This window comes from Nicotiana attenuata, unplaced genomic scaffold (genome assembly GCF_001879085.1).
Source record: "Nicotiana attenuata strain UT unplaced genomic scaffold, NIATTr2, whole genome shotgun sequence".
Lineage (NCBI taxonomy): Eukaryota > Viridiplantae > Streptophyta > Magnoliopsida > Solanales > Solanaceae > Nicotiana > Nicotiana attenuata.
In genome coordinates, this window is record NW_017671760.1 from 225,876 (window position 1) to 247,592 (window position 21,717).

Sequence of the window (21,717 nt, forward strand, 5' to 3'; positions counted from 1 at the left end):
ACCGGGCTCCAGAACCAAAATACGAGCCCGATACCAACGAGTTCAAACATTAATTCATTCTTTTATTTCCTTTAAAAACCAGCATAACAATTTTCTTCAAAAATTATTTTCTAAGGCTAGGGACCTCGGAATTCAATTCCGGGCTTACGCCCAAGTCCCACATTTTACCGCGGACCTCCCCGGATCGTCGGGACATAGATCCGGGTCCGTTTACCAAAAATATTGACCAAAGTCAACTAAAAACCAAATTTTTAACTCTAGAAATTACTATATTTTTTTCATATTTTCATTAAAAGCTTTCCGGTTTCACACCCGGACTGCGCACGCAAGTCGATACACATAATATGAAGCTGCTCGTGACCTCAAACTGCCGAACCGAACGTAATTGCTCAAAACGAACAGTTGGGTCGTTACAGCTTTACCCATATTTGTTGAATGTGTAACACAGATTTGACTAAAAGGTTCATGGGTCAACTATACATACCAATAAAATACTATGACAAATTTTAACAACAATAAAGCAAACCGAGTGCAATAACTTTTAAACTTGAATCCATAAAATTCTAAACCCGGTCCTCCTCTTAGTGGAAGTGTTTCCGATCCGACGAGACTAATCTACATGCACCTCGCTCAAAATAGATAGATATTGGCTGCAACCAGGGCCAATGAAGCTATCCAGACAAGTATAGGGTTGGTACTGTAATTAAAAAAAATTACGACGACCGTATGTTAAAATAAAAAATCAGCTCTTTCTTTCCGTTCCCAAATTTTAAAACTCTAAATAGTTCAAATCCTACATCAGAAAAAAATTCATACTAAAATCGAAAACGTTACTGCAACACTGTCGGTTCTTCACCTCAAATCTTGAATCTTTCCTCAACGGCTTCTGTCGGTTTGCTTCAGTTCAAAAGTTTCCCTTTCTGGGTCGTCTTGTACATATATATATTTATGTGAGTTTGTGTGTTAATGTTACAATATCGTTACTTTTTCATTAGTTGGATACTAGTAAAATTGTTCAATCCCTTTTAGCTTGGTGGCTCTTCAAAAATTGAGACTAGTTTTGAGTTTTTCATGTAAGCTGAATTTTCTTGATTACTTTTTTTTCTTCTGAATTTCACATTTTCTTGAACTTGTATTATGAGCTGATTCTTTAACCCTTATGATATTGGGACACTTATATGAATGAAAAATTGGTTTAAATTTCTTTGATGACAGGTAAATTAGGTGCTTTATTGGCTAAGTATTAGTATGTCGCTGTTAAGTAGATTTTTCTATAGAAGGCCCCCAGATGGGTTGCTGGAACTTGACGATAGAGTATACGGTAAAAGAACCAATTTTGACTTGATAATGTGCTTGATATTCTACATTTTATTGAATACTCGAAGTGCATTGCATTTTTCTCAAGTTTTTTTTTTCTCTTGTGTTGAATGTCTGCAGTTTTTGATTCTTGTTTTTCCACTGAAGTACTGCCTGAGGGAATTTACCAGCTTTACTTGCACGAAATCATAAATGAACTGCACGAAGAATTTCCAGATTCCTCCTTTCTTGCTTTCAATTTCAGAGAAGGCGAGAAAAGGAGCCAGTTTGCCGAGATTTTATGCGAGTATGATGTAACTGTAATGGATTATCCAAGGCAATATGAAGGCTGTCCTGTACTGCCTTTGTCTTTGATCCATCATTTTCTATGTGTCTGTGAGAGTTGGCTTTCTCTTCGAAATCATAATAATGTGATTTTGTTACACTGTGAGAGAGGTGGTTGGCCCCTTCTAGCCTTCATTTTGGCTAGTTTCTTGATTTTCAGAAAGTTACAAAGTGGAGAGAGAAAAACTCTCGAGATGGTTTATCGTGAGGCACCTAAAGGTTTATCACAATTATTGTCACCTCTGAACCCATTCCCTTCTCAGCTTCGTTACCTACAATATATATCAAGAAGACATATATCTTCCGAGTGGCCTCCTCCTGAACAAGCTCTTTCTCTCGATTGCCTCATTCTTCGTGCCATTCCAAGATTCGACAATCAAAAAGGGTGTAGGCCAATTGTCCGCATTTTTGGCCGGAACCTTCTTAGCAAGGATGGATTGTCAACTCATATGTTGTACACCATGCCAAAGAAAGGTAGAAGTCTTCGACATTATCGCCAGGTAAAAGAACTGCTGTCACTGCATCATGTTTCTTGTCTTCTTCAATTCTGCTGTGTGGCAACATGATTGTTATCATTTTGCAGAAGGACAGTGATGTCATCAAGATTGATATTCAGTGTTTGGTGCAAGGAGATGTAGTATTGGAGTGTGTCCACTTAGACCTGGACCCTGAAAGGGAAGTCATGATGTTCCGTATAATGTTCAACACAGCTTTTATTCGGTCCAACATTTTAATGTTAAACTGCGATAACTTGGATATTCTATGGGATTCAAAGGCACGCTATCCAAAAAGCTTTCGAGCTGAGGTGAATACTTTCTTGTGTCTGTCTGATTAGTGTTGGTTAAGTGGATGATCTTTGCTCTCCATATTTCTCCTCTAATTTTATACATTCTGCTCACAGGTTTTATTTGGTGATGTTGAGAGCATATCTCCTGCAAAAGTTCCCACTGCAGCTCTAAATGGTGAGGAGAAAGGTGGGCTTCCTATCGAAGCTTTTTCAAGGGTACAAGAACTTTTTAGTGGTGCTGATTGGGTTGATACCGGCGATGATGCTGCGTTATGGTTGTTTAAACAACTATCAGTGTTGAATGATATGAAAGATTTATCAATTTTGCAAAGTAGGATGAGTGGGTATTCGTCCCCATTTGACTCTGAAGAAGAAAATAATGCATCGAGTATTGCTGACAGTTTGGACTTTCTGGACTCAGAGAAAGCTAGTAATCTTACTTATGCTAATACAACAGACATCAATTTTTTAGATGAACAGGATTCAGCTTCTGATGAAACTTCTGATCTGAAGATTTCTGAGGATCAAGTGAAGCTTTCAATGTCAGATATTGGTCCTGTTCAGTCTCCTTCTGAAAATAACAGTCAATTGGATGCTGCCATTGCTCCTGAACATTCAAAGGAAGTTCGAGATTGCGATACAAGAACTTCCTCTTCTTCTCCATTACCTTCACCAACTTCGTCACCTGTCCATGTTATTTCTAGTACAAAAGTCCCTGAATCATCAGCACCATCTCCCCTACCCTCTGTGTTTGGTTCTCCTAGCAAGGAGGTTTCATTACCTCCACCACCACCACCACCACCTCCTCCTATATTTGGTGGCCCTTCTTCTGTCCCGCGTCCTCCTCCGTTTCCAGCACTTGCAAGTTCTAAAAGATCACCTCCACCACCACCACCGCCACCACCTTCAATCGGTGGTAATAGAGGACCTTCACCGCCAAGAGAACATACTTCTTCAACTTCCCCTGATAGCTTTGCTAGAGAACCTTCGCCACCTCCACCACTTCCAAATAAGAGCTTTTTAGGCACCCCTGCTCCTCCACATCCACCTCCTGTCCCTACATTTTCTACTGCTCGTAGTCCTCCGCCTCCGCCTCCACCTCCCCCTCCTCCTCGGAGGCCATCTAACTGTAATTTATCACCCCCTCCTCCTCCCCCTCCTTTTGTCTCTTCCAAGTTCCCCCCTTTATCTCCTCCACCACCACCACCTCTCCCTCCACCTTCCGTGTCATTTAGGTGTACGCCGTTGCCTTGTGTAACTCCCCCGCCTCCCCCACCTCCCCCACCCCTTCTGTCTCTTTCAAGGGCCCTCCACTTCCACCACCACCACCACCACCGACTTCTTCCTCTACATCAAATAGGTCAACTCCGTTGGCGCCTCCACCACCTCCACCTCCACCTCCACCTTCATCCTCTACATCAAATAGGTCAACTCCGTTGGCCCCTCCACCACCACCTCCACCTCCACCTCCACCAAATAGGTCAACTCCGCTGGCACCTCCACCACCACCACCTCCACCTACAAGCAATTCTAAAAGGCCACCTGCACCTCCTCCACCTCCTTTGGGAGTTCCTAGGCAAGGTTCAACTCCACCCGCACCTCCACCAGCACCAAAGGCTCCTAATGCTCCACCACCTCCTAGGCGGGGTTTGACACCCACTCCACCTCCACCACCTGGTGGAAAGGGACATAATGTGCCACCACCACCACCTTCATCTACTGGACGTGTAAGAGCCTCCCTAGGCTCAAATGCTCTAGGGAAAGGGCGAGGTGCAGGAGGTACGTCAATTCCTCCTAAAAAAGCTTCATTGAAGCCTTTACATTGGTCGAAAGTTACAAGGGCCATGCAAGGGAGTTTATGGGCAGATACGCAAAATAAGGAAAATACATCCAGGTATGCACATTTTACTTTGGGCGATGAGAAATTACAATGAAAACTTTCTGGATCATTTCAATTTAAACGCAGATCATAACGTTTGCTATTTATTTTGTGTCGTGAAACTCCGTCACAGGTCATCATTAGGCTAGTTCTGAGCACTATACCCTAGCTTGCATGGGATACTGCAATTTTGTTATTTGTCTCTTTGTTATGGGAAGTTCTGATCAAACCTTTTTAATGTATGTGACAGAGCACCTGAAATTGATATTACAGAGCTCGAAAATTTGTTTTCGGTGGCTTCAGCTACTGATGGAACTAGCAAAGGTGGAGCTCGACGTGGTTCCAAAATCAACAAACCAGAAAAAGTGCAATTGGCAAGTTATATATGCTTTATCTTGTTTCCAGTCTCTATAATCGTTAAATGTGCTGATGATTTGCTATTAAGCAAGTTTATTCACTTTTTCTTAAATGAGCAAGGCACACAATGGACATGTAGGATGAAAATGCCCTGTTTCCTTTGTATATTTCACTCACTACCTTATCTGTTTTGTTGGAGATACTAATTCATTTCTGTCTTTGTTCCCTTCCTTTGGCACTCACTCTCACTTTAGAGTGCTTTATGTGTTAACAGCGTTTTTCGCTTACATGTGTGGACATTTTTCTCTTTAGGCTCAAATTAAACCCTAAACTCCTCCAGTCTGCAGAATTGGATATGTAATGGAGGATAATATAATCTAGCTCATCCACTTTCTTCTCCTTCCTTTTTATTCCCTGCACGGACAAGGAAGCCGAATCTTATCTTGTTAGCTAATCCTTCTCCTATTGATGCTCCTTACTTTCCTCATAGCCAAATAGGCACAATGGTTCTTAATGATGCTTGCTGCTCTTGACTAATGGTAATTGAGCGTAGAAGTTACATTTATACATGGCACTGTAGTTCATAGATTTATATTAAATCATCTGTCATTGAAGGGGAGCCTTGCGTAACTGGTAAAGTTGCCTTCATGTCCAGGAGGTCACGGGTTCGAGCCGTGGAAACAGCCTCTTGCAGAAATGCAGGGTAAGGCTGCGTACGATAGACCCTTGTTGTCCGGACCTTCCCCGAACCTCGCACATAGCAGGAGCTTAGTGCGCCGAGCTGCTCTTTCATATCAAATCATTTGTCATCAGTTGCCCATGCAATTATGCTTTTTCTTCTTGCCCAAATAAAACATTTGACATTGCGTCTTTGCCTATTTTGAAAATGCATCACATTTATAAGGTCTAAAGACATATTAAAGTGTCAATAACCTTCCATAACTAGTACATGTAAGATGATTGTTTCAATGATTTAAACTCAAGAGGAGTTTAGAAGTAAAGACACACCTTGGACCACATAAATTTTTTGAAATGAGAAATTGACTAAATTGCTACTAGTGCCAAATTACCATGATATTCTTGAAGTACTTGGTAGGACTGTACTCTGGCCAGCTAACAGTGTTGTAACAATATCAGTAGTAAATCCGATCCAGAAATTGAGTGTTGCCACCCCGTGACCTTCACTTTCAACGCATCTAGTATTGGATGATAATTCAAAAGTTCTCTTGCTTGTTTCCTTAGGCAGCCGTGTTACCTCCACTTTGGACTTCCCAAAACACGTAATTTCCACCCAGCCAGCTAATGGCTTCTGCGCTATTGAGACAGTCTTGTGACGTGTCAAATCTATTGAGGATACTATAACCTTCTTCATGTATATTTTATATCTTTTTCTTTTTTCAAAAATGAAAAGTAAGTGAAGTTACTCTTGGAGTCATAGCCAAGTCCTCAGTTATGGCCAAATTGGAAGGGTAGGGATGCCTCTTGGACTCATTTTCCTGATAGGCACTATCAAGCAAGTTTTTCATGTAGTTAGGAGAATGTTGTAGGATGAGTATGGGTCTCTTTCTTTCACTAGTTAAATAAAGATATTAAGAATTTTGGATAGGTTTTAAAGAGGGTTTTAGTGGTAAGCTGTGGCTAACAACGTGGAAAAGAAGTTGAAAGTAAGGCCTTAAATGGTTTTAACATAGGTGAAGTTTGGAAGCAAGCATATTAAGATAGAGAAGAACTTGTGGTTGCTGGACTCAGATATGGATGATGAAATGATGAACTTTGGGTGGAAACTTTCTACTTTTTTCCATCCGAGAGGTAACACCATTTCTGTTTCAGGAAAGTTAAGTTAGTTATCTTTGACTGTAGAATGGAGGGATATCCTAGTGGTAAGGTCCTTCTCCTCCGACCATCCGGTTGAGGGTTCGAGTCACAAAGGGGTAAAGATGGGAAGACCACTTGGGCCTCCTAGGCATAGGTAGTAGGTTTGGAGGATGGGTCCATCATATCAAAAATATTTCAAATGGTTATCTTTTGAAAATTTCTTAGAAGTTGTTTTAGTAGTTTGTAATATTAATTCATGTAGCGAAGTCATTTTATAGGTTGCGATACATGTCTAGATGGATTAGAATGAAAGGGTTGCGGAGGCTGTGCTCAAACATAGACGCGTCCCGTTGGGATGGCCATTGACCATGAATGAATTGCAGTTCACTTGCTACTTAATTTATCTTTTAGTGCTAATTTGAAAGAGATAAATCTCTTCTATAGAAAGAAACATTTTCTTTAAAGCTTTCACTATATATAATGAGATCACTATGGAATAATTGGTGAACAGTCTATTGGGTGTTGGCTTCTTTTTCTACCGGGAGTCCATTTTACAGAACTCCCTCTGTTTGTAGTGAAAGACTAAGACTGGAAGTGTTTAATTTTGGTTTAACTTGTTAAAGAACGGGAATTATTTCTTAACATATGCTTTTGTCAGGTTGATTTGCGCAGGGCGTACAATTGCGAAATCATGCTTACAAAAATCAAGATTCCCCTGCCTGATATGCTGGTGAGTTCTTTTAGCATCTTCTTGTTTCTACTATCAACTTCAATATAGTCCACAGGTCTGTCTTTTGACCAAACTTTTTTATTGTTTATCATATGAAACAATTATATCATCTTTATTTGGCTTTAGGTCAATCAGAAACTTTTGAAATCGAGCTGCTTATAATTTTAAAAGTGACACAAATTAAACTACCAAAAAAAGTAATAATGACTCGTTATGCTTTTATCAGTTGTAATCAAGTAACAAATAACATATACAATTGAATGTATATACTTTAAGACTTTAGTTTTTCCAAAAGATTACAATTTAGTATTTTAGTTCTTGTCCCTTTGTACATTTGCTAAATCTATAGAAGTATCTGAAGAACCAAATAGATACAATATTATGCAAAAATATTGAATCAACATCATGGGATTGACAAAAAGATGGTTCTCAACAAATAAAGAATAAGATCATAGTATGTCTTGAACTCTAAATTGAAAGTGAAATATACTTTATTTCTGCTTAAAAAGAATGATATGCCGATTAACTATCTATATCTCTACTCAATAAAAGAACGAAGAACGAATCCCAAACTGGTCGGGGTTGGCTATGTGAATCATCTGTATCCATATTGCTCTATGTCAATCATCAGGTCTTAATCAAAAGAGATATGGTAGTTTGACTATTTTTATGAGAGCCGTTAACCTATCACAATTCTCCTTGTAATTCAATTTCAAGTTAGTTATGCTTTTCTCATATAGGTGGAGTTCAATAGGCACCTACGAGTGTGGCCTAGTGGTCAATTAGGTGGGAAAGGCCATAGGATTTTAGTTCAAATACGAACAGAGGCAAAAAGGCAGTTTATCTGATCTGATTAAATTTTGGTGGGCAGAGTTACCCATACCTATGCCGATTGGAGGTATCGTGTACCCTATAGATTAGTGGAGGTGCGCGCACAAGTAGGACCGGGCACCATTGTCATTGAAAAAAAAGAAGAAGAGAAATAGACGGAGTTCAATGTAATGAATAAAAAGAGAAAATGAGTTATATATATTGTGAAAATAGAAGTTACTGAAGAAAGAACTAGCTGTAGAACTACTGATCAAAGAGACATATTTATTCTCTTATATTCTTAACAACTTTAGAGAGTTGAAAAGATCATGTAATTTCACCAGACTTGAGGAGATAAAAATTAAATGTTAAACTCAATTGGTGCATTTCTGTTGAAATGCAAAAGAATCACTAAAGATATTGTATAAAATATTCTATCCTTTGGCTTTGTTGTCAAATCGTATTGTAGTAATGTACAGTAATAATATGCCGATTCATGCATGTGTTCAGTCAGCGTGGTGAACATTCTTTAGGGATGCTCATGCATGGTTTCTTAGGATGGTTTTTTGTTTGTCTTTTTTGAGTTTGATGGAGGTAGACTGAAAAGGGCTAGATATGCCCCTGTACTATCAGAAATTAGTTATAGGTAGCCCCCGGTATACTATTCAACACTATCTACCCCTGCCGTTAGCCATTTTAATATTTTGCCCCTACATCTAACAGACCCATGTTTAAGGACACGTTGCACGATTTTAAACAGCCTAACCAACTAACCCGTTTACCCTACCCGTTCAGCCCCGACCCGAAAGGCAGAAGAAGCTTTGACTAACTCTCTTCCTCTTCAACGACTGCCACCCCTACACCATTCCTCCCTTGAATAATTACCAGTAAAAATTCATAAACAAAAAATAGATCTCTTCTTCCTAATTTTTCAGGGGAATTGAAATAACCCCACAAAAAAGAAAAAACCTTTGTTCAATATTTTCTCTATCACAAGTTGGCCCTTTGATTCCATTTTACTTATTCATTGACCTCACCTCTTTGGGATTAGTTTTCTGGGTTTGACTTTTGAAACTGAGTGCCATTGAATGGTTTAAATGAGGAATCTTGGTCTTAGGTGTGGATGGTCAGGAATCATAGAACAGTCGGTTTGGGTGATCTCGGTATTTCTATGCTTAATTAGGTTACTTATGAACTTGTCATCGGTTGCCGGTAATGCTGAAGCTTTATATCTTGAGTTTCTTTGTCAAGATTTTGGTGAAGATGTGCGGAGTTAAAAAGATGTTAACTTTTTGATACAAATTTGGTTTTGTTAGCTTAATCAAATTGACTGTTCAATTGGCTGTTGATGGGAAATTGGGAATCCTCTTTACATAAAATATTGAATTGCAGCTTATTGGTCAAGTCTGATACTATTATATGAAGGATTTAAGTTATATTTAGTAGGTTACCTGTAGTTCCTTCCATTGACCACCACCCATCTCCGCCTAAAACCACCAACTTAAGAACCAAAAAATATGTAACGACAACCATAGCATCACCACTGAAACAGAGCATACAACCACCCCTTTTCTTCTTTATTTACATCGTCCCCACCTAGAGACTTCACCATAAAACTACTCAACCAAAGCACCAACACTCCCGTTTGTTTCTTGTTTCTTGTTTCTTTTAGGAGATCTAAAAAATTTCGGTTTAATCTCTGTTGATCCGCAAATAGAATCCGAAAAATGGAGGGCGTGATTTCAACACAACGGCTGTATCATTTTTGATTGATTCTCTGTATGTTGAAGAATCAATAGCTGAACCTTCATGGAAAATAGTGCGGAACGGTTTTCAGGTCAAATGATTGGGGCCGTTGGGTTGGGGGCTGGATTGGGTGGATTTTGATATTAAAGAAAAAATGGTTTGGGTGTTTAAAATGCTGCCACGTGTCTGCACAGACTGGATCCGTTAATGTGAGGGGTAGATTTGTTAAAAAGGCTAACGACAGGGGTAGATAGTGTTGAATAGTATAACGAGGGCTATAACTAATTTCTGATAGTTCAGGGACATATCTAGCCCTTTTCCGAAATATTTACCTTGAATTTCCTTTACTAATACAACAACTATGCCTTAGTCCCAAGCAAATTGGGGTTGGCTATATGAGTCCTCACGGACCATGTTACTCCATTTAAACTCATCTCATGCCAATATTATGCGAATACAATGCGAATACAAATAGGATTTCTTTTTACTAAAAATTTCTGGATTTCTGACAAAATTAGTATATGCATGTTTTACAGAATGCTGTTTTGGCTTTGGATTCGTCAGCTCTGGACATTGATCAAGTTGAAAATCTGATAAAGTTTTGCCCAACAAAAGAAGAAATGGAGACACTGAGGGTACTATCCCGTTCTCATCCTGGCAGTGCTTGCCTATCATGGCAAAGTTTAGATCACAATAATATTTGTGTATTATGCATCTAGTCATTTATTTTGAGTTCATCAGTAATGTTAGAGATATCTTCTGAAATTAGCTTCAATTTTTGTTTAAGTCTCCTCGTTTAGAGATTGTTTAACTCTCCCCGTATAGAGAAATAATTCACATTGAAGTTCTTACCGATGGTACTTGGAGCCAAGACCAACACATTCACCTTTTGCATTTGTATTTGATTTTAGAATACTAGTTCAGCGCGAGTCATTGGAACCAGTGGTCTATGATTTTGTTGATGTGCCTTTTGTGTAAGTAGCTGTGCAGATTGATGCCCATAATTGAATGACCCATTTGGCAGTTGCATGCTTATATGGAGTATGTACTTGCATCTATGATGTGCAAGCTTACGTTTGATGACTCCCTTTCCTGGTGTCTGTGGATGTGTATATCATAGTCTGTTGTGTATACTTATTTCTGCTTGATTTCGCTTACCTTTATGAGTTTAGTTGTGCTAGTTTCTTAACAGTGTATACTTGCCATTTAACGACTAAAAGTTAATATTGGTTTCAAAATTTGATCTTACTGTTTATGTTCTATTTTCCAGAACTATAATGGGGACAAGGAAATGCTTGGAAAGTGTGAGCAGGTCTTCTCCAATTTGATTATATATATATATGGGAAACTACAAAATTCTTTAGCCTCCAAGTTATGAGTAATTAACTGGATTAATAACTGTTTCAGTTTTTTCTGGAGCTGATGAAGGTCCCACGAGTTGAGTCCAAGTTAAGAGTGTTTTCATTTACTATCACTTTTTCTAATCAGGTATTCACTCTTGTACTTGTTGGTGAACGAATGTCTATGCAGTCTGCCATTGATGTTTCTGTTAACTGTAATATCTTGAATTGTTCAGGTGACTGACTTGAGAACTAACCTAAGTACAATTAATAATGCTACTAGAGAGGTACATTTAATACCTTATGTAGTTTGATTTGGCACATTCTGATTTCAACTGATTCTAACTGCATTTCCTGATCAAGTAGGTGAAAGAATCAGCCAAACTACGTCAAATAATGCAGACCATTCTAACATTGGGAAATGCACTGAATCAGGGTACAGCACGAGGTACGCCTTTCTAAGCTCTAGATCTTCATACAAAAAATATTAGTTGTTTGGTGGAGGCTCTGTGAATTATCTTTTTTCTTGTAATTACATTGCAGGATCTGCTGTAGGGTTCAAGTTGGACAGTCTTCTTAAGCTTTCTGACACTCGTGCTAGAAACAACAAAATGACCTTGATGCATTATCTGTGCAAGGTAGAACTATTACCTTTATGTAAAGTTGCATCTTTTCAGATCATACTTGTTTCCTGGAAATTTCTTTATATCTTGTTGTAATTGCACAAAGACTGTTTTTGTTTATTGCTGTTCTTTTCTATTAAATGTCAGGATGTTACATTAGATACACAATCTTGAGCTCTAAAGTAGTGTATATGTCAATTAGCTCTAAATTGAGAGAGATTGAAGATGGCTTAAGCTTAAGTTGAATTAGATTAGTTTGGCTCAATGATGATTGATGAGCGGCTCAAGATTGGGTTGACAAAGTGCGAAGTTTATTTGAGCTCTATGTCATAACCTGCCAAAAATATTTTGCACATGCTACAAGGGCTGAGGTGGCCATGGACGGGGCTAACTGAGAAGAGGCGAGCGCTTTCAAGTAAGGGAAATTGGGGAAGCATTGGCATGGGCCATGGCTGTCACACATGGTAGTGTTAGCACAAGAGGATGGTGCGATGATGGAGCATGCAGAAGGCATGGTGGCCAGCGCGGTGAAGCGCAAGCGGGAGCGACAACGTGCAAGCAAGGCTTACATCATAAGTGTGGCATGGTGCCCGACAAGGGCAAGGTATGTGCATGAGGCTAAACACCAATGGATAGGGCATGTCATGTACGTAGGGTGATGCGCGAGGATGATAAGGTACATGTCAAGGGACGGGCGTCCAAGCATGGCAAGGTGCGCATAGGTGATGTGGAAGAATGACCAATAATGTGCCAAGAAAGCTTGAGTGGGTTAGCAAACTAGGATGTGCCATGGAATGTGTTGAGTTGTGTCCCACATCGGTGGGGAATGAGTGTCTTGGTCTCCTTATATGGTCTTGGGCTATCCTCATCTCATAAGCTAACTTTTGGGGTTGAGTTAGGCTCAAGTTCCATTCTTATCATGGTATAAGAGCCAGGCCCATCCCAATTTATTGTTACCGATGTTGGGGCCCCATTTATATTGTTACGCTCCAGTTGCAGGCCTTGGCGTGAGGGGGGTGTTGAGTTGTGTCCCACATCGGTGGAGAATGGGTGTCTTGATCTTCTTATATGGTCTTGGGCAATCCTCACCTCATAAGCTAGCTTTTGGGGTTGAGTTAGGCCCAAGTTCCATTCTTATCAGAATGCAATGGGTCTAGGGTGTGATGGAGTGCATTGGGCTGGGCATGGTCTAGGGCCCAACCCCCGAGGCCCGACCACCGGACAACAGAAGTGTCTAGAAAGCACTTAAAGGGTTCAGCATTGCTGCCCACGGGCACTCTGGTGGCCAACTTAGCCCCTAGCCCAACTTTTTGAGTCTGCAATGATCCTTTGGGGCTTATACCCCACCTTTTGTAAGCAAGCAACCCACCCATAGATCTAGGCATCTATCAATTCCCAAAGTCCTAACTGTAGTACTAAGCATTCTAAAGCCAATGTGTGTTCTGATGTCATGTACTCCTTCAAGCAAGCATTGTGCTGAAAGTTGTGTACTTGTGTTATAATAAAAATGCCAATTCCCTCACTGACCAAGTTATTTTCCAAGTCATCCATTGTCTCAAAGTGTCGTTTAAGCATTGCTAAACGCCACAGACGCAACTAACACTTCCAAAACCTCGAGGCATACTTTGTCTAAGTGTAGAGGCTTGCTTGAGTCAAGCCACACATGTGGGAAGCTAAACCTAGCGTCTATCATGGGGGATAATCCGACTAGGTGCTGCACCTGGCGCTAGTGAAATTGAAGGTCAAACATGAAACTAGGTATACGAAACTATCTTACAACAACAACAACTACCAACCAACCAACTCAGTAGTTTCCCACGAGTGGGGTCTGGGGAGGGTAATGTGTACACAGCCTTACCCCTACTCCTGGAAGGGCAGAGAGACCGTTTTTGGTAGATCCTCGGCTAGATAACGACTGAAAAAGAAAAGGTAATTGCAACAACTAGGAATAACAGCAAGATGAAATAAGATCGAATCCAAGAATGCAGTCAAACTCTAGGTAGTAATGGCTATCTATGAATAAAAGATATCACACTACACTAATGCTAGCGAACTGAGTAAAACAAAGAGGAACGCTCGTCTACCTACGAACCTTCTACCCTAATCTTTGACCTCCACACACTCCTGTCTAGGGCCATGCCCTCAGTCAGCTCCAGATGCGCTGTGTCCTGCCTAATAACCTCTCCCCAAGACTTCTTAGGCCTACCTCTACCCCTTCTGCTGCCCACTGAGGCTAACCGCTCGCACCTTCTAACTGGGGCTTCTGTACTTCTCCTCTTAATATGCCCGAATCCACCTTTTCCCGAATAACTTCATTCCTAATCTTATCCAACCGAGTATGCCCACACATCCACCTCAACATTCTCATCTCAGCTACTTTTAGCTTCTGGGTATGAGAGTTCTTGACCGGCCAATACTCTGCTCCATATAGCATAGTCGGTCTAACTACAACCTTGTAGAACTTACCTTTAAGTCTCAGCGGCACATTCTTATCACACAAGACATCAGAATCGAGCCTCTACTTCATCCATCCCGCTCCGATACGATGCGTGACATCTTCATCAATCTCCCCTGTTACCTTGTATTATAGATCCAAGATACTTGAAACTAACTCTCTTGGGGATGACTTGCGTATAAGCCTCACCTCCAAATCCTCTTCCTGGGTACCGTTGCTGAACTTGCACTCCATGTATTCCGTCTTGGTCCTGCTCAACTTGAAACCCTTAGACTCTAGGGTCTGCCTCCAAACCTTTAGCATCTCATTAACAACACCCCGCGTCCCGTCAATTAAAACGATGTCATCAGCAAATAACATACACCATGACACCTTACCTTCTATGTGTCTCGTCAATGCGTCCATCGCCAAGGAGAATAGGAATGGACCAATGCGTCCATCGCCAAGGAGAATAGGAATGGACCAAGAGCTGATCCCTGGTGCAACCCCATCATACGAGACTATCTTATAGAAATTAAATATTTCAAGCTTAAGCTATCTTGCCAAATGAAACAATTGTAAATAAAATACACAAAAAGAACCTACAAAATCACCCAAAGGAAGTCCAGATGTGTTTTATCAAAAGTAAAAAAATAAAAAGCAAAGAAAAGTCCATATGTGTATAGGTGTTTCTGTTGAGCACCTAAACAAGAAGAAGATGGTGTAACAAATCTATGAGAAAAGGGTTTCATTCATTATCAAGGAGAAGGAAGTCAAACTTCTAATGGTGAAAATCTGAAAACTAATCCTTATAAAGTTATCTGACAACTTAAGATTACCCACGGTATTAGCAGGATCAGCACCATTAGAAGAACTGCCACTTTTATGCCTTCTCAACTTTGTATAACTTTGGTGGCTAACATTCACAATAAAGTTCATGGGTAGCTTATTTTTTTGTTCATTTCCTATTTTTGTGCGGAACGGTGCTTATCCAGTGATACAAATCCGCGTTTTGTGATTTGAGAGATCCCTTTCCTTTTTATCGTGTAACTTCCTGTTCTAGGAATTGCTCTAAATAGGTTTGGTGGTCACATTAATTTTCCCTTTGCTGCTTTAGGTTCCTCTTCTGCATTAAATCTATCCGTCCCATGATCTTTTCCCCCCATTGAAGAGTCAAAATTTTAAGGTAATATTATTTGATGTGTATCTACCAATTGTGAAATCATTAAAGTTCCTAGTCCACTCTTCTTAGAAGTTTGCGGTGGGCCAAAACTTGTGTATGTTGAGGGAATGTTGGAACTTGGACTCTATTCTGGAACTTCCAGAAAGTGAAATTTTATTAAAATTTTGGAACAACATTAGACATTGCTCTGAGATTCCTTCCTGGTCCAACACTGTTGTTAGTCGATGAATCTGCTTACTAACTGATAGTACACAGTTTTGCAAATTCTGCAAGTTTCCTTGTGGATAATAGTATAACGGTTGGACTTCTCTTGTGTCTTAACTGTTTTTCCATATGTATGTTTCCGCTTTCCACTGCTATTCCAAAGATGTAAATCTGTCTTGTTTCTGTCAGCTCCTTGCTGAGAAAATGCCAGAGTTGCTTGATTTCGACAAGGATCTTCTTCACTTGGAAGCTGCTTCTAAGGTACCCTTGCTGTACATGATGGTCTTCACTTGCAGTAATATTAGTATAACGGTGAAACTGAAATGTTTGTTTTTCGTCATATTAATTGATTAGATCCAACTGAAGTCTTTGGCTGAAGAAATGCAAGCAGTGAGCAAAGGTCTTGAGAAAGTTGAACAAGAACTTACTGCATCCGACAATGATGGTGCAATATCTTCGGGCTTTCAGAAGGTGAGATAAGAGAATGGTAAAATGTAACTGTTTCTACTTCCGCAATGCCTTAGCTGGATGCTTGTACTTTCAAGATTTATGTTTTTTAGCTTAAAATTTTAACTGTTGAAGGCCATTTGACAATGTACCTTAACAATATTTTGTAGAAAACTTATTACAGTACGTGGGAACATTGTCACGTATTTGCACATGATTAAGTCTAATCGACCAAAAGTCATCCGAAGCTTTTTTTATGTTGAAAATTCATAAAAAACAATGTCTAAAAGTATTAACAATTCTCATGATTTTCTTATGACAAAAGTGAAATGAATGGCATTGAGCGGATTCCGCTTTCCCTAGGTCTCCTTCACTATACAAGGATCCCTCTTTACTATTTAAAAACTTCATCCTGGATATATTATGAGAAGACAAAGTAGGGAAGAAGTGTACCGCTGGTCTAGAAGAGTAATATGTGTCATAAATGGATGACAATTAGTTTCATTCGAAAAATCAAGTGAAAAGGGCACGCATGGGAAAGACCCCCATTTGGTTTGTATCGGGTGTTGCAGTCAAACATGATTGCAATGCCATCGATTTGGTGTACACGCATAATTTTGTTAAACATATGAAATATGTGGTTAATTACTTGGACATTTCTTCTCAGGTGTTAAAGAATTTCCTTTATACTGCTGAGGCTGAAGTCAAGTCTCTCACTACTCTTTATATTGAAGTGGTTAGTTTTCCTGCATTCATTATGTCATATTTAATACTCCTGGAAGTTTGATCCATGTCATGTTTGCTCATTGTTCTATCTCGTAAATCTACAGGGAAGGAGTGCAGACTCCCTGTCCCTGTATTTTGGCGAGGATCCAGCTCGATGCCCCTTTGAGCAAGGTTGGAAATATATATGATATAATTTTCTTGCTGTGTTATGAGTCATCTGGGAAAAAAAATAGTCTTGTAGCTGTTTGGCGCAACACTTGGTAATATAGCTATTTTAGTAGGGGTTATCAGTGATACAATTTTTTTAGTAGTTCAAGTCTTTAATGTGAAGACTATGTGATGCACAGTGTATGTCTCTTTCCTATGATCTGTTGTCAGGTTGATGCCACCCTTCTTTTCTCTTTGTCTTTTGTAGAGCATCTGTTTAGTGCATATTGCCATTGGCTGGATTTTTCGAATTGCATTTGTCCTGGGGATCTTGTTTAGTTCATGTACACTATTTAAATCAAGAGTTGTCTGTTCAACCAATGTGAAAATTGCTTCAACAGATTTCTCCTAGTGTAGCAACTTCTTAACCAGGCATATCAATAAATAGCATTTTGATCTACGTCACAAAGTTTGACGGTCTTCATATCTTTTAGTGTGAGTGATGCATATGTTTACTTTCTGGATGCAGTGACACAGATTTTGGTGGTCTTCACCAAGATGTTTAAAAAATCACGCGATGAGAATGAACAACAAGCTGATGCTGAAAGGAAGAAATTGGAAAAGGAAGCCTTGAAGGAACAAGCAGCCGCTAGTTCTTCTGGAAAGAAAGAAGTTGATGCTGATCGAATAAAACTAAACTTTCGAAATCAGTTACATGCTGTATGATCAGTTCAAATTGACCAAGCTTACTATACTCCATAAGCCGACAGAGTGTATACGGAGAACAGTTCATAATCGGGTAAAAAAGATTTACATTCTTGATGATAGCAGCCTTGGAAGGCTTTGCTCAAACAAGTTGATGCTAGTGTACTTCAGTGTTAAGTTTTATAGTTAGTTATATATGTACATAATTACCACAGTTTTATTGGCATTTTTCTTGTCATGTAGAATCGCGCAGCGCTGCCATGATTACTCCTATTTTGTATCCAGAAGAAAAAAATTGACACACCTCAAAATTCGAGAGGTTTCCAAGTTGTACATATTGAAGTTCCATATCCGTGTATATGTATTTAAAGGTGATTTCTTTTTTACTATAAGCTGTGTTTCATGGTAATGGGAGTTTTAAAAAATGATGATGATGGAAAAAGGATCATTTCATAAATTTTATTGATATAACAAATTCCTCCTTCGTTTTGTCGTATCTCTCTCTCTCTCTCTTTCCAGCTAACTCAATGTAGATCATTTAATTTATTGGTCGATTTGTAAGATGATCCAAGCTGAGATGATGAGTTCAAACGCTATTCTAATATCAAGTTTGCCTTTGTTCACACAGATCTTATTAATGAAGTGGAAAAATTGTATGTAATGAAGTGACATCTATAAAGGTTGGACCTTCAATCTTTGGATCGAATCCAAAAAATTGTTGTGAGAGTAAAGCCATGTATGGAGGTTTCCATTTGGCATGTACTCCAGCACCAACGCTTTAAAATCAAGGTTAGCACAATCTACTTATCACCTTAACAAGATTTCTATGGCGAATGTTACGCAAAACCTCACACTCCAAATCAAACTTTTACAACATCTATGAGTGTTCCCCTGTATACTAAACCAAGGCCTCCCCTGCCACGAAAATGGTTGTTGTGAGCACGTGATTTTTGCCTCACTCAAATATTCCTATAGAATTCTTAAAATTAGGATTTTTCTTTTATTATTTGAATTTTTAGGAATTAATTGCATGATTTTGTGTTTTGTGTGCATTTTTAGTTGTCATAAAAAATTTACAAAATAGTATACTTGCATTTAGGACCCAATTCTAGATTGTTAGATTAAATAACACTATTGAAAATAAGAGAAATAATTAAAAATAGTCTTTTGTATTGTTTACTTTAATTGTGATTTTTCCTTAAGTTTTCTTTTTGAACTAGGATTTGTTTGATTTTTGAGAAGTAATTAGTTTTAATTTCAGAGTTTGAATCAGGTCTTGTCTATTTTAATTTTGTACTTGATAAATCTGGAAAAAAAATTAAATAAATATGGAAGAAAAGAAGAAAACAAATAAAGAATTAAAAAGGGGATTTTTAGCAATTAATAGGCTGTTAATTTGTTTGGGCTATTTGGTAATTCCAGCCAAAACCCCTCCCAAATCCGGCCAAAATGGCCCAGAATCCGCCCTTATTCCCGGTCCAAGCGACCATAGCCCTTGAGACCAATCAAACGACGTAGTATAGGAGGGATACTACGTCGTTTTTGAATTAATGAATACCAAATCAATCCAACCATCCATCCACTCTAATCCAACGACCATGGTTCAATCTTGATTATTAAATTAAATGTGTCCCGTTTTTTTAGAAACCCTAACGACAAATTCACACTTCCTCGTACCTCTCCTGCCCCTTCTCGTCTCCGTCACCGCCTCCGACTTAAGCGCCGGCCGGAAATCGCCTCCGCCGGCGGCGATGCTCCGATGATCCCCAAAAATACACCCTGGTGCTCCTCCTTCTCCCCATAGAACCCGAACTTAGTTTTTTCCCAAAAGTTAGCAAGCTTCTTGAATATCCAAATCTGTGGCCGCCGCCTCCGCGCCCACAGCCGGTGCCACGCCCTTTATTCTTTACCAAATTAAACATACACTCCCCTCACCCCTCTCTTTCCTAAATCCACAACTAGTACCCTCTAAATCTCACTGGTCTCTCCTCAAATTTTAAGATCGAAGTCTGGCCAAGAACCCCTAATGCATGCAATTGGGGATAAAGGGTTTTCGGGCTATAATAGCCCTTAATTAGGTGTTTTCTTCTTCATGAGAAACACCTAATTAGGATGATTATAAGTCGAATTTGTCAAAGAAGGGCCCAGTGGATTCAAGTCGAGGGTATTTTCATCTTTCATTTTATTTTCTTTCTTTTTCTTGTTGTTTTTTCTGTTCTTTGCTTCATGATTTTTGTTTTCTTAGTTGGTAAGTTTTTCGTCTTAATTGGATCTTTTTTCGTCATGAGTTTTCAATTCCCCTTTAGCCCAATTTTTTGTTCATGACTAATGCTTTTGATTGTTTTTTAGATTCCTGTTCATGTAACTGTTTTTATTTCTCTTTAGTTTTAAGTTTTCGTTTGATTATGGTTATAAGGAGTTAATCCTGTTTGTTCGATTTCTGATTGCAGTATAATTCCTATTTCGATGTGTGTTTTGTATCAATTCAGCTTTTTATTTCTATAGGTTTAATTATTCTTTAATCCTTACGGCCAATCCTATTAATCAGTGTTTGAATCTTTAAAGCTGTTTGTTTTTTAGTGTTAGTTCCAATTAGTAATTCCTTTTATTAGTTTAGATCAATATTAAAGTTTTAGGTGATTTGGGATATAGCTGATTAGAGTTTACTTGGTTTCAATTCATGGTTAAAACTTGATCAACAGAATAGGGTTGGGTCAATTGACATTGAGGTTTGGTAATTTCCAGAATTACAAGTTTCAGGGGTTAATGTTAGGTATATCAGGTTTGGGTAGGAATGCTGTAGTTGAAGCTAGACCTTCTAAGATCTTCTAAAATAGGGCTTAATTGACAATAGTCAATAAACTTAGGGCCAGTAACTTGAGAAAAACGTCAGAAAATGTAAGGACTACATATAATAAAAAACTGAAAATAAAAGAGGGGAATACAGGAGGTAAAGTGAAAAATTCACTGGAAGCTTCCCTCATTTTATGCCTATAAAAAGGCAGGTCCCCTTGCCTTCTTTACCAAGTTTTTTAGCACCTGAATTCCCCAAAGAAGTTTTGTAAACATCTGAAAAAGCTTGCCCAAATTTTACAGCTCTAAAATTTTCCCAAAACCTTCCTGCAAGGACAGCAATCCAAAGTTTGAATTTCAAATCAAAAGAAGTTCAAATACACTGAACTCTTATAGTTCAAAATATTCTCTTAGATTCATTAGTTCCCTTCAAAAAATCAAAAAAAAGAAAAGGAAAAACCAGTAGAAACTCAAAAAACACTGTATAATTGAATTCCTAGGCTTATTTTGAAGCTCTAAGTCGTTTGATTCTCATGTCTTATTTTGTTTCTGGCCCGACTTTTAAGTTTGCTGAAGCTTCAGAAGTGTCCTGGGTTTCAACTTCGAGTTAATTTTTGGCGTGTATTGACGATTTTGTTGTTTTCATTGATTGAAATTGTCTGAGGTGGTTGACTATTGCTTTCTGAGCTTGTGAGCCCTGATTTCTGTTAGCTGAAACTGCGTCGATACTGCTGATTCCTGTTGCTGTGATTTGCTGTTTGAATCTGCGCTGACCTTCCTCTTTTCTTTTGTTTAACCTTACATTGCCAGGTACCATTCTCGATACACTGATATTTTGATGTAGCTTTTGGAGGTGGAAATAATAATAAAATAATATTCCTTGAAACTGTACCTGTTTGGAACTGCCATGACTCCATAGTTGATTAGATTGTTAAATGATATGTAATTGTTTAGTGTAGAATTTAATTTTGATTTGTATATACATAAATCTCGGAGCTGTACTAACTGATGGACCTGAACCTGGACATCGTTTTCGAAACTAGTTTAAATATTTTTGAGATTAGTTGTAAACGCCATTTCCATAACATCATGAATGTCTGCAAAATGTAAAATGTTAGATCTAGACTCTGTAAAGGATTCTAGGATCATGAAGTAAAAAGTAATGAATAATGCATGCTATGTAAAACGTTGTTTTCGTATTAAATTATTGGAAATAGTCTGTAGCTTTTGATCTCAGGTTGACTACTTGCATGATATCAGTTTCGAAGTGTTTCTTTGTCAAATTGCTTATGGCATTATGGATATCAAATCAAACTTTTGCTGGAAATTGGTTCAGGAACTAGCTAGGAT

General features: G+C 38.8%; 1 protein-coding gene across 1 annotated transcript; it reads left to right on the plus strand.

Moving 5' to 3' along the window:
* Nucleotides 1-744: 744 nt before the first annotated feature.
* LOC109210061 (formin-like protein 14) lies at nucleotides 745-17,963 on the plus strand. Its single transcript, XM_019373435.1, is given in 19 exon segments — nucleotides 745-950; nucleotides 1,216-1,321; nucleotides 1,438-2,141; nucleotides 2,225-2,446; nucleotides 2,543-3,716; nucleotides 3,719-4,322; nucleotides 4,558-4,681; nucleotides 7,138-7,209; nucleotides 10,302-10,400; nucleotides 11,036-11,077; nucleotides 11,173-11,253; nucleotides 11,342-11,392; nucleotides 11,472-11,553; nucleotides 11,649-11,743; nucleotides 15,739-15,810; nucleotides 15,904-16,020; nucleotides 16,664-16,732; nucleotides 16,827-16,893; nucleotides 17,399-17,963. Coding segments are annotated over 18 exon segments (3,945 nt in total). The 5' UTR covers nucleotides 745-950; nucleotides 1,216-1,248; the 3' UTR covers nucleotides 17,596-17,963.
* Nucleotides 17,964-21,717: the final 3,754 nt, after the last annotated feature.